At 34.0% G+C, this 17,303-nt stretch overlaps 2 protein-coding genes across 16 annotated transcripts in view; one reads left to right on the plus strand and one right to left on the minus strand.

Annotated features, from left to right (window-relative positions):
- The window catches only part of P2RY12 (purinergic receptor P2Y12), a 60,184-nt gene extending 45,325 nt beyond the window's left edge, over window positions 1-14,859 (plus strand). For both annotated transcript variants that reach the window (XM_023500744.2, XM_023500745.2), the window contains exons 2-3: window positions 8,242-8,427; window positions 11,757-14,859. In XM_023500744.2, coding sequence (XP_023356512.1) covers window positions 11,771-12,802 — 1,032 coding nt within the window. In that variant the 5' untranslated portion in view covers window positions 8,242-8,427; window positions 11,757-11,770 and the 3' untranslated portion in view covers window positions 12,803-14,859. The remainder of the gene's footprint in view (window positions 1-8,241; window positions 8,428-11,756) is intronic.
- The window catches only part of MED12L (mediator complex subunit 12L), a 370,226-nt gene that overhangs the window by 91,173 nt on the left and 261,750 nt on the right, over window positions 1-17,303 (minus strand). For all 14 annotated transcript variants that reach the window (XM_031957753.1, XM_031957757.1, XM_031957758.1 and 11 more), the window contains one exon: window positions 334-481. In XM_031957753.1, coding sequence (XP_031813613.1) covers window positions 334-481 — 148 coding nt within the window. The remainder of the gene's footprint in view (window positions 1-333; window positions 482-17,303) is intronic.

The raw sequence follows: 17,303 nt of genomic DNA on the forward strand, positions 1-17,303 counted from the left end.
TGTTTTAATTCTTTGTTGTTATAAAGAATAGTTCTCTAGAAGTGGAAGACAAGGATACAGGGGAAATCTAGGCACTATAACAACAAAAGAGTAATAAATATCTATAAAAATTATTTATTAAAAAAACCCACAATAATTCTGGAGAAAGTACCTCTACAATTATAATTTAGAATGTAAGCTCCTTGTGGGCAGGGCAGGCAGGCAAGCTTGCTTGAGCACTTGGCCCAGAGTAAGTAAGAACATGTGCTTTATTTCTCTCTTTTGACAGTGGCTGGGAGGAGAATTTGCTAAGGCTGTGTGGAGGACATGTAGCACAGACTAAGGGCATCTTACCCCCACATTCAGGCGTGCTCTTCTTGTTAAGGATTTTCAGGATATCTCTAGTAATTTTCTTCAGCTGATGTCTTGCCTCATCACGCTCTTTCCCAACCCCATAGAGCAGAATCGTACGCTGGTTACATTCATGACTTGAAGATTCATCCTGTAAATGAGAGCACATGTTTGGAAATGGTTGTGGATGGGGTGGACTGAAGCCATAACATTTCATGCACCAGGCTGTCATTATAGAACCAGTGATACTGCATTTTTCTTTCACAATCCTGCTCATTCAAGTCAACCTACATTTTCAACAGCTCTTGCTGATTAAAAAAAAAAAAAAAAAAAAAAAAAAAGTCAGGGCAACAGTTCTGTGCCCAGGTGTTCTGAACAACCTAATTTCTGATCATGAAAATCACATTTAGGTGTACAATATGGCATTTGCTAATAGATACTGGCCAGTATTAATTTCATAAGGTAAATAATAATTATGAAAACTCTCATTTTCCTTTGTAGAGCAATACTAATAATATCTTCTTAAACAAATCCAGAGCACCTTCAAAATGAGCAGTTTGGTCATCTGGGGCAAAACCATCAAATGCAGGAGAAACAGTAAGAAAAGCACTACTGCTGCTTTTTAAGGCAAATTTATTTCTGAGGTGCTCTCTGGACACCCACAAGGTGGAGAGAAAAAAAAAAAAAAAAAAAAAAAAAAACCAGGATCCATGCACATGAAAGCCAGGATCTAGAAAGGAAGCAGTGGCAAGAGAATTGGTGGGAAGTTCAGCAAGGGTGTAACCCACCTGGGGAAGAATGCTTCCCATTTTATTTTTATTCTATTTTTGCTAAATCAGTTATTTCTATGTGCTGACTCAAAAATCTCTATTTCAATAAAAAGCCAGAGGCCCCACCCTGTTAAGGCTCAGATCCTTACTGAAAACTACTTTTTAAAAATTTAACATAAGGACACTTGTAAGATAAGGTAAAACATAATGTACTATAAAATGTTTCCGAGTTTATAAAGCTCTTACACAGTCAACCAACAGTATTAGAAGGAGTCCTGTAGAAGTTAAATTACTTTTTCAGAGTCCTTAGCTACCTAAGTACAAGAACCCAGATTCAAGCTCTGAATTAACTCCAACTTCAGGATTACTTCCACTGGATTATGATGCCTTTCTCTCTAAGGCAAAATAGTATATGATACTATTGAAACAGCCCCACAATTGATCTCTTCCAGATCATTATTTTGACAACCCAAAGATATTTCCATAGCCACAACCCTCTAAATGATCAAGTAATTAAATTCATATCCCAAACTCCATACTTACTACTACTCCATATTTTAATTATCTTTCTTTACCAAGAAGAAAACAACCCACATTTCCTATCACTTTATTATTCTATGATAAATAATTCAAATATGAAGCCAAAACATACAGAGTAATCATTCATTGTATTTCACCTCCAGAAAACATACAAAAATTTATTTTTAAATGAATTTATGGGAAATATATGCTATTAATTCTCCAATATAAATCTATTTTTTAAAGTTATCTACAAAGAAGCATTTTTGTTTTCAAATTTCAGCTTTCAAAGGAGCTTTATCTAATTTTTTCTACTATTTCAATTAATATTTACTAAGATCTAATACAGTATTTGTAACATCTCTCAGAATTTCCTAGCCAATGTAATAGGTAATACTTTGCACAGAAGAGACAAAATGCTGCGATAAAGTCAAATTGCCATAGTGTATCTCAATCACTTCCCAGTTGAGGAAGTAGTTACCTTAGCCACAAATGTGAAAAATCCTAACTAGAATGAATGTCTAATGGAAGACTTGAAGGGAAAAAATGGAGAGAGGGAGAGGGAGAGGGAGAGGGAGAGGGAGAGGGAGAGGGAGAGAGAGAGGGAGAGAAAGAAAATAGAGGGTTACATTAGAGAACTATGCAAAATCACAAGGGAATTTTTGGGGTAAAAAAAAGTGGGAAAGAGGAAAGCACTTTTCACAATTAAAGAAGACCACAGATCCACAAATGCATAAATGAAGGCAGTTAGGCACAATGAAATGATTATTAGATATGTAGTCAGCCTAATTCTGCCTCAGACACATTTTTAAAATATGTGACCTGTCTTTTAAAATGGGTCTATTAAAACTAATATTAGTATCTACATTCCAAATTGTTGTGAGGATCAAATGAGAGTTAAATGTTAGCTATTGTTGTGACATACATTTTTGGAAATGGATAATGGGTAGCTTTCTTAAACTTACTGTTAATAATTATACTTACTAGATACAAAAATAGGGCTTTTGTGTGTATGCGTTTGATTTCTAAGAGGGAATGAGGGTAATCATAGTGATGAAAAAATTACAAAAAAATTCAATTTGAATAATTTATTTTTAAAACAGAAGAGAGCAGAAGTTCAAAAGGGGCCAGAAACAAACAGAATCATGGAATTGCAGAATAATGAATCCTCCAAAGTCGTCATGTAAATCTGAATTCACCCTGTTCAAAGTTATAATTATGTAGAATATGGTAATGGTTCTAGCTTACTGGAAATATTCCGCTCAAATATGAATGACCACTTCATTATTCACATTAATAAGTTGGATAAAATACAGATTCACAGTTTCAAATTCATTTATTCTGATGTTCTTAATTTTATAGAAGAATGCGCTAATAATCTACTAATAATAGGTCAAGTTAACAATAAGACAACAAAAGGAAAAGAAAAATTTGACAGAGCAGGATGAAACATTTGTAAAAAGGGAAGATTCCTAATGGGGAAGAGCTTATAAATAATAACCAAAATAGGGTGGAAGTAGCTGAAAGAATTGGAACAAGTCAGTGGAAGCTGTAAGAAGCAAAAACATCCAGAGATGCTTAAAATAGTCATTGCTGATGAATAACTAAAGTGGAGAATCAGCTACTCACAAAATGGCTGGAATGGAGGGCAATGACTGGAAGGGTAATTAGGTATGGCACTTGTGGGGAACAATGGCAACTTATACTTTGGGAAATCTGACAGTTATCATATATATATATTGCCCCAATCCCTTCACAAGCATCTTACTAATACATTTTTCTCTCCTACAGGTGCTAAAAATTTCAAAAAAGGTCTTCTCTTCCTACCGTTATTTAAATGCTTGGCTTATGGGAGAATTGATAGTATTTTATAAACACTAGCATTTAACAAAAATACCTTTATTAGTGAGAGAAACGTATCATGTGGCTAACTGCTAAGATATAAAACATATCAGGGATATATATAAGCTACAATTTGGAGAAGACTCTGACCTACAAAATTATTAGTTAACTAGAATTAGAGTAGTTAATTAGAGACTTGGATAAACCTTACCTTCCACCACGTACTCCCCTCATCACCATATTCATAATATTTTCAGTTTGCTACTTTTGTTTGTTGACATTTAAAACAAACTTAATATTTAGCTTTAATATTAGTAATAATGATTGGATAATTTCAACTATTCCTCAAAATACCCACAAAATATAGGAATTAAATAAAAACTATACAAGTTTATTTTTATAACATCTTTTCAATAAGAGGATATTGTGTTTGAAATTATATCTTTTTTTAAATTGTCTCTTTTTTTGTGGTTATACATGTATACTAGCTGTTTAAATGCACATGTCTTTATGATCATGTTGGGAAATATCTTTCTAATGGGAAAAAAAATATTATGGACCAATGGGTTAAGATGAGTATCAAGAGATTGTTTAGAGCAACCCTTTTGCCTGCAGACAAGATGCTTCAGAAATACAAGACAGGTTTAACGATCCTATCTCGATTTCTGATAAAAAAGATCAGAATCTTTTCATAATCCCTTAGAGGAAAAGGACTGTGCCTTATTTTATTTTTCATATCAAGTGCCTAGAAAGTGCTTTGCATATAGTCAGTAGAGAACCAGAATCTGAATCAAATAGATATGTTCCCTTCTATTAGTACCCTTCTTAGGGAACTAATGAGTTCCCTATTAGTTCCAAAACTATTAGTTCCCTTATTTTGCAGAAATTAACCAAGCACCAATTGGTAGTTTCAATGAGAAAATCTGAGTTAAATAATTGGTTCCTAAGATAGTACTAAAAATTTATAGTATAATCTATATTTTATATATATAATATATAGTATTATTTAGTTACTTAAGTAGATAGGGACTTATGACCTAATCAATACATTTTGTCCACCAAGCACATAACACATAAGATATAGACACACATTCATATATATTTAACTGTGGGATGGAAAGAATGAATTAAGTACTAGTGTCGAAGAAAGGTCATCATAGTAAAGAGGTATAAAAAAATAATCCAAGTTGGCCCCAGTCACACTTTCCTGGGAAGATTACAGATGGATTCATTATAATAACTGACATTTATATATTTACATATAGTGATATGAATTTATTTAAACTTTCTTTGAACTTCAAAATAAGAGGGAATACTGTTATTGTGATTATTGTTGAATCTTTTCAGCCATGTCCAACTTTTAGTGATCCCTTTTGGGGTTTTCTTGGCAAAGATACTGGAGCAATTTGCCATTTCATTTTCCAGCTCAAATAAGAAAATTGAGGCAGACAGAATTAAGTGAATTGCTCAGGGTCACAAAATTAGTTAAATTTCTAGAACTCAGAGCTTCTTGATGTTCTATTGAGTGTGTGACCTCGCTGCCCACAGGGAAATACTACACATATGATCATTGCTATTTTGCTGAGGAGCACACTCAGTTAAGTCAGTTGTCCATGACCTCAGAGTTTCTAAGTCAGAGACTTTCATAACTCTCAACTCTCTCTAAGAAGGGCCAGTGACACTCAGTCATATAAATGGTTGAAGGCAGACTCGGATTTCTTAACTTAGACCAGCACTCTGACCATTGAGACAATCTGTGATTCTTATGGGAAATATTACATCACTGGAAAATTGGCAGGATTTTAGGTATCAGTCACTAGGGAGAAGTCCCTATCTACTTAGTAACTAAATTCCTAGGCTAGCAGCAATCTCAAATAAGGTGAATTTTCCCCAAATGACAGAGGAAGAGGCTTATATTCAGTATTCTAGTCAATTTCACTGGACATAGAAGCAAATGAGTTCAACGAAAAACTGAAAATAATTTTTTTTAATGTGGCTAAAAAAGATATTCTGTTTATTAGAAAGTGTCAGGTGCCCTAGTGGAAAGACTGTTCCTTTCTTTGGCTTGGTAGTTATTTTCACAAGCAGACTTGAAACTGAAATCCTGTAGCCATGTAGAATTCAGTTCTAACTAGAGACGAGACAGTGATCGAGCTAGAATCCCTTTCTCCTTTCCTCCAAAAATAATGATAATGTAGTTTATCGTTTTGTTTCTCACTGAGCATTCTCAAATATGATGCAAGTGTTTTGTTTTTGTTTTTAGAAGAAAAACTATTTTTGAGAATCCCATAGGCAGTTACAAGTTATTGATTTGTGGCTGTCCAAAAGACTAAATTAACTAAATTCTAGTATAAGATGAACACTTCTGAAACTTTTTTCCCTTGAGAAATTCTTACATGGCTGAGTACATAGGTATAGGAAATAGGCATACAAATCAAACATAAATCATAATTTCATGAATCCCACATTCAGGTGCACAACCCCATTGGGTTCATGACCCACAGTTTAAGAAGCTCTGATATAGATGACATATGCACTGTCCTATTTGCTGTTATTTTACTCGATTAACTATTTTCACATATTCAGGTAAGAATTTGGAAAGGTTCTCCAACCAACCAAATTTCCAATATACAAAGTTTGATATATCTTATACGATTGCACATATATAAACTATAGCAAACTGCTTACCATTTTAGGAAGAGGAAAAGCAAGGAAGAAGAGTTGAATATTTGGAACTAAAAAAAATTTTTTTTAACGAAGGAAACTGGAAAATTGGAAAAAAATTTTAAAAATGGAAAGAAAATAATGAAAAAATATAAAAAAATCTAACTGATTACTTCGATAAGGGATTGAGACCTCAACTTCATTTTGGCAAATTGAGCCCGTTGAAATTAAAATGACTTTCTTTTGTGTACTGTCTTTCATCTGGATTAAGCAATTGCTCTTTAAGGTAAATTTATTCTCATCTGATTGGAGAGGAGGGGTTACTAAGACTCAGACTTCCTTAGGGTCATCTAATCAAACTCGGAACTGGGAAATAAAGTTCTATCTGTAAGCAACCATAGGATCTGGGAATCAGAACTAGAAAGTACATAAGGAAGCATCTTCTCTAACCATTTCATTTTACAGGTGTGGAAAATGAGGTTCATAAAGTCAAGAGTTCTGGATCACACGGGAAACAGAGCCAGGAACTGAGAGCTGGTCCTTCTGATTCCAAATCCAGGAAATTATGCTTGCTGTGTACAGAGTTTATTTGTCAGCCCCAATATGACAGTCCACATTGTGGGGAATTTTGCAGATGATGAAGCATGGATAGCACTAACAGCATCTTTCCCAAAAATATCCAATTCAGAGCCAACAATCCAAATCACATTTAGTGGCATTATTGGTGGGAAAGAGCAAATAGACAACTACTTGCAGGGTGTTTTTTGTGTGCCTGTATATTTGTGCAAAATGTATTCCTCTGGAGAATAACCACAAAACTGAGTCATTATGTAACTAAAGATACTGACTTAATATGGTCTGAATTCTTTCTTATCTCATGTGACTCCAAAAGGCATAAGAATAAATAGCATTTGCCTAATATTAACAGAATATCCTAAGAGTTTTACAGTAAGACATCCAACATACACACAGACACAAATTTTAAAAGAATCCATTTCTAATACAAAAGCCACCATTGCTTTGCTCCAACTTTTTTGGGAGGGAGGGGTTTGCTGCAATTCTTTTCTGCCTTCAGCACTGGAAAATAACTTTCTCAAATTAGACTTTGTGATGTTAAGAAATTCATTTTAATTTAAATGGTTTTCTTCAAATTATCTCATCTTTCCTTTAAAAAATATTGAAGTAAATATTTAATTCCTATTAATGCACTAATAAGCACTTAATAAATATGGAATATTCCCAAATGATAGGGCTTACTGCTTATGAGACTTTGGATAAGTCATATATTCTCTGGGTCTGTTTCTTCATCTACAAAATAAGTGGTTTGAATCAGAACGCTTCTGAGATCTCTTCTGGCTCTAGATTTAAGGTTCTATAAACAAATCAAACTATCCTTACCCCAACATGGACTCCTTGTCTCACTCCACCAAATTATGCTACTTATAAACAAAAAGAAATAACTACATGCTGTGTTCATGGTTAAATTCTATTCCAGAAAACTAGAGAAAGGCTCTTTATATAATAAGCACAGTAATGATAGAAAAGGCTTTCTTTCCTAATGCGATTGGACCGTCTGATATGCTATAATGTGGGGAAACTGTTCCGCTTATAAAGGAGTTCATGCAACACTGCTTCGGGGTAATGACATTAGCCGCCAGGCCTCAAACCAAAGGTAAAAGACATCCCTCAAAAGCACTCATAATGCTGAGTTAATATCATTATGTGCCACAAGGTAATGCATCACACAGTGTTTGAACACAATTTCATCACTTTCAGTTAAATAATCATCTCAAAGAGTCAAGGCCACAAACTAAAAGAAATGGGCTTTATTTATTTTCAAACTGAAAAAAAAAATACAGTCAGAAGAGTTTAAATACAAGAAGAACCAACCAGACAAAGTGTCTCTGTAAAAGGCTTGTAGAATTCAAATGGCTTTTTCAATGATGACCTCTCACCTCCCTCCCTCCCCATTCACCCGCCAACCCCCTCCTTTCCCCAGGAAATAAAAGCAGAAGTGGGACAAACAGTCCAGTGGACGGTCAAAGCCTTAGTGTGACTTGTGCACAATTGGTTTTAAAGGTAATCTCGGACTCTAAGTTCATCTCCTTTTCTCTAGAACACTCAAAATCAGACTGATGAAGCCATCTGTATCCTGAACAAGCTTTGTCATCTTTAAAAAAAAAAAAAAAAAAAAAAAAAGGAAGAAGAAAAAATAAAAAGCAAAAGAGCAAATGCTTCTCTCCAAGCAGGATTAATATCCAGTGACTGAATAAACTGAGATCCTTCAGAACTCTCTTCCACAGTGAGTAACTATTTAGAAGTATATAGCAATATGCATATTGTCAAAATAAAATTTGCTTTAGAATAGCATGAGATGCTTTAGAATTCTTTTCCAGAAGGAGTAACTTTCTATTTAGAAATAAAATATGCTTTAGAATAGCTTTCATGATATAAAATAAAACACATATAAAGATATAATATGTATTCAAGTATATCTAATGACTATAATATACAGAAAGCTTTAGAATAGCTTTCATGATATAAACACATATAAAAATATAATATGTATTCAAATGTATCTAATGATTATATTATATAGAAAGCTTTAGAAGAGCTTTCATGATATAAAACACATATAAAGATATAATATGTATTCAAGTGTAACTATGATATTATACATATTCAAGTGTATCTATATGCTATTTTATAGCACACCTGAGAGTGACATAATATACATACACAAAGAAGTGATTTTAGTAGATAATACAAATTTGTAGGGTATTTCTTCCGTGGTATTAAAGGAAGTCTTCAAGAGTTTTTTGGTAAATGGAATGAAGGCTGATTTTAACATCAGAAAAATGGCTGAGATTGAAGCATCAAAATATTAAAGTGGTTTAATGACAATATTTTTAATGTATTTTTAAAAATTTGGAATCGTTATAAGTAAGATAAATTGTTTAAACCTCTGCTATCAGGATTGCATAGAAATGTAAATAACACCCCTGGATACAGAGCCAGTTATACTTGCTCTACCTATGTTTATCTTTTTTTAATAAGGAATTGATTGCTATATTCCCAAAGTCTGAGAACAATTCCTGATCTATAGTAGACGTAATTGGATTAATTTTATAAATCTAAACTAGGCTTAAGGTGACATAAGAATGATTTTAAATTCTCTATTATTAATACTAAAAAAAAAGTGTCAATTCTCTATATTTCAAAATGTCAGGTTCACGTGGTGGACAAAGATAAAATCCACCATCATAATCATTAGGAACCACTCTTAATATACAACTTCCCAATATGTCACTACCTGATAAATAGATAGGTGCTTTGAGGGTATCAGCGCCAGGCCTAGTGGATAGAGTATCACACCACTGGTACAAGTTTTGCCATACCAGCTGACTGACTCTGATGCTCTCAGTGTTCTAGACAGACAGATTTCAAAATGTGGTTCGAGGACTTATAGGAAGTATCTGAAGGGGTCCATGAGGTGAAATATCATTTTTACAATAATATAAAGATATTATGTACTTACTAAAATACTCCCACCTTTTCCAACTATGTAATTGTATGAGACAGGCTTATCTTCGTGTTTTCTTCAACCACAACAACATCTTGCAACAAATTGAATGCAGAAGTAAATGTCAGAATCAAGTTATCTTGTCTTAAGATCTACAAGAATCAACACACTAATTTTTTCCCCCCCTTTGGACAGCAATTAAAAAAAATGAAAACGTGCTGTTTAGGTTAAGATATATAGTATGTTTATTATTACTCTTGTTATATTTAAGAGAACCAAAAATGTTTTAAAAATTAGTAAGCAATTTCTAATGCAATAAATTCAGATAGATATAAACCATACATACAAAAGCTCTTTAAGATCCTTCCTGATGTTTAAAACTGGAAAGGGAACTGAGAACAAGAAGGTTTGAGGAGTGCTGTTCAAGATAACTAAGTTGTAGAAGATGCTGAACTACACTGCTGGACGTAGTTTCCTTTCCAGGTAGTTCCCTATGCAATAAAATTACAGACTCAACCCCAATGGTTTAAAGCTTATAAGATTTCTTCAGTGTCCAGAATGCAGTTCCCCTTCATGATGAGGGTCTTTTGGAAATTGTGGTCTAAAAATTCCTTTCCTTCTGAAAACACTGGTGAGGAGTTCTGACCTTGGATATATGCTGGTGTTCACTGACATGCTGACTGTGACCCAGTCTCGTGCTAGAGATTATATTCAATCCCACTGCTTTTGAAGATTTAATGATCACTTCAATCAATAGTAAGTGTGAGAACAATACCTGATAGAGGAAATTTATCAATAAACAAAGCTATTATAAAAAGGTGAGCTTGATTTGTTTTTTATGCAAAAGAAGAATTTCATTTGTATGTCAATTCTAGGGTACTGGATTACACATCCAAATGATTCTTTTCAAAAATTTTTTCCCTAAAGCTCTCTACAATAGACATATTGAAGGGGGGAAAAAAAGGGGGGGGGGAAGCATATCAAGCTTCAGACAGTCAGGTTGACCTGGCTTCAAATCCTTTGACACATATTAGTTGTGAGAAGCTGGGGCACTTAACCTTATGGTATCCCAGGTAAGTATTTAGAACTACAAATCATTGAGCAGTTGGGAATCTGGGTGATTTCTCAACAGAAACTTCTTAGAGAAATGAAATCACAGGTCTAGAGAACATAATCCCGAAAACCGTATTTGGAAAGCACTTTGCTACAAGATGAGGTACAACAAAGTATTGTACAAACGGGGAAAATTCTCTAGAATATAGTTTCCAAAACAAACATGTTCCATTCCCCTTTATAATCTCATCATTTACCTGTTTTTGAATTTAAAATGTGATCAATGGTATTGAAGAAAATGTACCTCAAGAAACTCAGAATTTGAGGAAAAATGATTAAGATGATCCCAGTTCAAATAACTTTTCTCTATAGCAAAGCTTCTTAAAACCTCCCTACGGGGGTTCACTTAACTCAATGTGGGGGTCATGAAATTATGTTCATTATCAGTAAATGTTTGATTTGTAAATCTCTTTTAATACCAATATACCTGGGGTCATATAAAGATTTTGGGGGCAAAAAGGGATTACAAGTGGGAAAAGTTTAAGAAACCCTTTTCTAAAATAGGGACTCTGCACCTGCAATCATCATTACAAAGGAAACAAAAGGCAATCTCCACCAACCCTACCTAAAAGTCTTTCTCTCAAACTATCACCTTGTATAACAAAATCAAGAACTCAGTCACCGCAAACTTACCTTATCACTTTTGTCAATAATGAGGAGTGACAATGAAAAGATAGGAAGATAGTCCAAATCCAAATAGAGGCAATTTTAAAGCTAAAATATTTCTACTAAAGGCAAGAATTATAAGCAAAATCACATTCATGAAGTTTGCTATATCATTTACATAAAAATAATTTACATCAGTATATTTATGTTATATATTGAATATAATACACTATAATACTGTAATCTAATTTATTATGTATAAATATGCAAATATCTATAATTATATTATGTGTAACATATAATTATACATTATATAATAATATAATAATTATTATAGTAATGATTATAATATAATAATACATAAAATATTAATACGTTTTTTCCCAAAGGTACGAAGGGGGAAATGAGTGATCTCTACAACTTTACCAATGGAACTGGAAATAACAGTCTCTGTACCAGAGATTACAAAATCACCCAAGTTCTTTTTCCTCTGCTCTACACGGTCTTGTTTGTTGTCGGAATCATCATGAACAGTCTAGCTATGGGAATTTTCTTCCAAATCCCCAGCAAATCCAACTTCATCATCTTCCTCAAGAACACCGTCATATCTGACCTGCTCATGATACTGACTTTCCCTTTCAAAATCCTCAGCGATGCAAAGCTGGGAGCAGGGCCACTGAGGGCATTTGTGTGCCAGGTCACCTCTGTCATCTTCTACTTCACGATGTATATCAGCATCTCTTTCCTTGGTCTGATCACCATCGACCGTTACCAGAAAACTACCCGGCCATTTAAAACATCCAACCTCAGCAACCTACTTGGCGCCAAGATTCTGTCCGCTGTGATTTGGATATTCATGTTCTTCCTGTCCTTGCCAAACATGATCTTAACCAACAAGAAACCAATGCACTTGAATGTGAAGAAATGTGCTTTCCTGAAGTCAGAGTTTGGCCTAGTATGGCATGAAATTGTCAACTACATCTGCCAAGTCATTTTCTGGATCAATTTGCTTATCATAATTGTATGCTACACACTGATCACAAAAGAGCTCTATCGATCCTATGTAAGGACCAGGGGGGTAGGGAAAGCACCTAAGAAAAAGGTAAATGTCAAAGTGTTTATTGTCATCGCTGTGTTTTTCATTTGTTTTGTGCCCTTTCATTTTGCCAGAATTCCCTACACCCTCAGCCAAACAAGAGATGTTTTTGACTGTACTGCTGAGAATACCTTATTTTATGTAAAAGAGAGCACACTGTGGCTGACTTCCTTAAATGCATGCTTAGATCCATTCATATATTTTTATCTCTGTAAATCCTTTAGGAATTCCTTGATGGGCATGTTGAAACACAGAAATGCTCCTACAATGTTCTCACCCCAGGAAATCAGAAACAAAGGGCAAAATGATAGCAGCCCATCAGAAGAGATCCCATTATAGAATAAAGAGGCATTGAAAAAAACATTCCCATTACTCTTGGTTGAAGAAAGCACTATATAAATAAAAGTATTACAGCTTACTGAGAAGTGAGCTGATGGCCAAACTTACTGAAACAAAGAAGTGTTTAGAAAAAGCCAACAAAATATTTTATTAAGCTTCAGCTATGACCTCTTTCAGTATTCTATACTATTGTTAATATATAGGAAAGTTACCTAATGAAAAGGTATGTAACACACTACCATATAACAAAGTCATAGAGTATAGGAGACAGTTTTTCCAAGATTATATAGAGAATTAGCTAGAGTATCTGCTACCTACTAAGATTTTTTATTGATAAGGTTCCTTTATTAACAGAAAAGGAATGCTCCACCTTCGAAACAATAATTATTACTTAACAAAACTTACATATGCTAAGGTATTAATTCCTAACTCAATAACTGACCTAAATGTTTAAGTACTTTTGTTGTTGTAAATGAGCAACAAAGGTCAGAGTACATATCCTGTTACTGAACTATGAACATCATTAACCTGACTGGTGTAGCAAAATGAAAATGAATTTTATTTTATCTTTATAAATCAACATTAAGTAAATGTCTAAATTTCTATAGAATGTATCCTTCACTTAATGGGAGCATAGAAAAGGAAAGCAGGTGTTTCAAGTACATTGACATTCAGTCATTAAAACAATTCAGGAAAGTACAAAGTACTCTGAAACTGAAAATGTTTAGCTTATAATTCTGACTGTATTTATGGGATAAAATACTGTTAATGATGCTTAGGGAAAATGACTCATTTCCAGGAAATGTTCGATTTAGTGGATATTTTTCCATCTAATGTGGCTATGCGGAAGCACCAAGCCACCATAAAGAATGTTAACTGTTTAATGATAATTGTCATCATTAGCTCCTTATTTACATACTATTATGCAAAGTAACTCACAGGTAGAGCAGGCTTAACTGCAAATGATAAAATAGTAGTTAAAATTACACATGAATTTGTTCTACAATTTTTTCTAATTTCAAAAACATTTCGTTTAAATACATATGGGTACACTAAAGTGCTCCTTTCCAAGAGCACTTTCATCAAGGCATGGGGATGATGTGGAAGAATCAAATAATAATCCCATGGGGACACAATCTCTGGCAGATTTTACAAGAAGATGGAAAAGATCTTCTAAGAGCCTGTTGTCTCTGCTGCAAAGACCAATCCAGCTGAGCTCAAAGAAGGTCAAAAATTGTGATGTGATTTTTTTTTTGAGAATAGTAACTAAGGAAGAGAGGTAGAAAGTCTCCTAGGTGGACACTGCCGAGGTGGAGGGGATGCCCGTACAGCTGAAACCTCAGATCTTTGAATGTGTCTCTACATTTATCTTACTGGTTGTTTCACCATAATGTATAATCCTTAAAGACTGTTTAAAAACATAAATATGATTGGGTAACTTCTGAAAATGATATTTTCAAAAAATTCAACTCAATAAACATTTGTTTATTAAGTACTAAATATGGAAAAACCAAATCAGTTTACTAGACTAATACAACAATGGGTTATCTTTCCTGTTTTAACTTTGGTACAAGTGCCAATATGGCACCATTTATGTCACCTTTTATACTTTCCAGATGCTCTTGAGATTTCAATTCTGAAATCTAAATTAGGATTTTATATGGCTAATAATCTGGGAAGGAAAGGGCCTGATAAAATATCAGTCAACCCAAATAATTATAATAATTTCATAGTAAATCAAAATGTACAAACCATACCATGAAAAATCATTTTGAATGACTTTTCTTATGAAAGAAAAAAAAGCTTTGATTAAAAATAAAACAATACAGATATATGGAGTTTTCTAGACACATAACTATTAAGTGGGGGAAGGATCAAGTAAAAAATCTAGGTGGTGTCAGAATAAAAGATATTAAGAAAAATACAAGTTTAATTAAAAATGGTCAAAGGGAAATTCAGAGATAAGATTATCTTTTATTTCTTGTAAGAACTGAAAAATATTTTATTTACAAGCCAGGTATGTAACAGGATTGATTTACATTAAACTGTTAATCACTTCTCACTGGTATCTTTATTTTTGAAATAATAATATTTATCAGTGACAACTCTCAAGAGTTCCAAAGGTAAAAAACTCATGGCTGATGATGAATTAAGTCAAATTCTCAAATAAGACAACAAGCAAGAAGAACTGGGCATCCTATTTTCCAAACATAAATGAAAGTTGTTGTTTTTTTCCTTTTAGGTTCATAATAAATAATATAATGAGCCCATATATTTAAAGATATTTATACTTTAAATCCATGGGAAAATCTGACTCAACAGAAGTCAGAAATATCCTTGAACTTCCCAAGGTGAAAACGTTATTGGGTAAAATGGCAGAACAGGTGTCTCCTCAGAAGCCTATTCTGGTGCCAGCAGCAGATCTGACAGTGGTTTGTTTAACTGATAGCTGTGTCAAATTCAAATAGAAACAGATCCCTGTGGGCCACACATTGATTTAGAAAACCACAAATAAACATGATCTCTGCTGTATTATTTATTTACTCTGTTAAACATTTCCCAATTACATTTTAATCTGATTGGCAAACACTCTAGGATTTTGTGGGCCATGTGATATGGGTTTGTGATTTTGACACCTCTGGTTAGCAGTTTCATTTTGAATATCTAAATAAAGATTTTTGTTTATTCCTTTTAAGAAGTAATCCTGACCCTCACCCTAAGAAAATGGGGCAAACAACTCCAATCACATCTTCAGTTATTTTTGCAGGCCTTGAATTAGAAGTAATTTTATCTTGGGGTGCACAGATTCTTTACAACTCCCCCACCCCAAAACACTGGCGTTCATGGATAGATTTCAAGGGGGGTTGTGAATTTGGCTGAAGAAAAGAACAAAAAACGAAAATTGGCTCACTTGCTTCAGGGAGTATTAAGCTCTTATCTTTAGTTAATTCCCTACTACTGTTGAAGCCCACATCCTCAGTCAGGCAGGTTCAGAATGTCTTTCTACTTCTCCATTTCACCAGCCTCCACAATGAATCAAAGATTTTTGTATCCATTCATTATCTCCATTCAGTCACCACCCTCCTGCAGATGCTCTGCTCCCACAGATCGCATAACTGCTTTACAATTGACCTACATGCTTCCAATCTCAGCTCTCTCCAATTCAACCCCTACAGAGCTGTCAAAATAATTCCTAAAGACACTTGTCAGATGATGTCTATTCTCAAACATTTAAGGGATACTTACTGGATCAAGCATATTTCTTAGCAAGGTCTTTGTCCTTGATCAACTTTTTGGCTCTATTTCATTCATGACATCTATGTTCTGGTCCATCTGGACTCCATGATCTTGATCCTCCACTTGCATATACAAGTATTCCATAGACTATTCCCTCGTGTTTAAACCTATTCCCTCCTCCTTAAACTCTTAGAATCCTTGTAATTAAGCTTTCAAAGCTCACATCAGCTTCTGTCTCTCATAAGAAGTCTTTCCTTGTTAACCCAGTAGGTCAACCCCCAATTTGTCATTGTTTGGGTCCTGACTGACTCAAAAGTGAACATAAATAGCAATCATTTCTGTTTTGGCGAGAAACCCTTCATGGATTTATTTATTTTCTTTTTTGGACTAAGATAAAAGCGGCTATTCTTTGCCCCAATTTCTACCTAGCCTTAATCCCTGAATGGATATGGTCTCAGTCAAACTGACACCTCTTAAAGACTTTGGTTTAAAAAGGCCAAGTTTTCCCAGTGGATGCAATTCCAGTTATCCTGATCTATATCTGGCCACTGGACCCAGATGCCTCTAGAGGAGAAGGTAAGGTTGCTGACTTTGCCCAGATACCTCCCTCATTTAAATCAAATCAAAGAGACCAATTTATTGCTCAACTGGCTAAGAAATACTTTGAGTATGCCTTTACTTGAAAAGTTATCCCCATATATTTAAAAGTTAAAACTATTGTAGATAACCAGTCTTGAATTAGTTCCTCTTTTGAAGGCCCATTTCTCATCCTACAGCATTTTGAAATGTAACTGAAATGTGATTTCCCCGCTTGTTTTTTTTTTTTTCCCTCTAAATTATGAAAGCATTTTCAACCGGATTTCCTGTAAGAACAGTGAAAGAAATTATAGCCATTCAACAATAAACTGGGATGTATAACTGGAATTAGGTAGTTTACAATACTAGTTATTTACCTGCTTAATTACCACCTTCAGAGCAAGATAGAATTTTATTCCATATTTCATAAAAAATGGACAAAAAGCTTAAGAGGTCATGCCATATAACCTTGTTTTTAAGTCCCAAACCTTTTTTTTTTTTAAAATCTAATTTCTTGAGGCCAAAAACTGTCCAACATAATACAATCCTTTGAAGGTGATCTAGACATTCACCTACACCATTTCTATGACTCATCCTGCTGAACATAGTTTATTTTTGTTTTTGTTTTAGCAAGATCTAAGTAGCCTATGAAATACTAAAATCTCACTCTGAAAATTCTTAGATGGTC

The sequence above is a fragment of the Sarcophilus harrisii genome, chromosome 3 (genome assembly GCF_902635505.1).
Source record: "Sarcophilus harrisii chromosome 3, mSarHar1.11, whole genome shotgun sequence".
NCBI classification, from domain to species: Eukaryota; Metazoa; Chordata; class Mammalia; order Dasyuromorphia; family Dasyuridae; genus Sarcophilus; species Sarcophilus harrisii.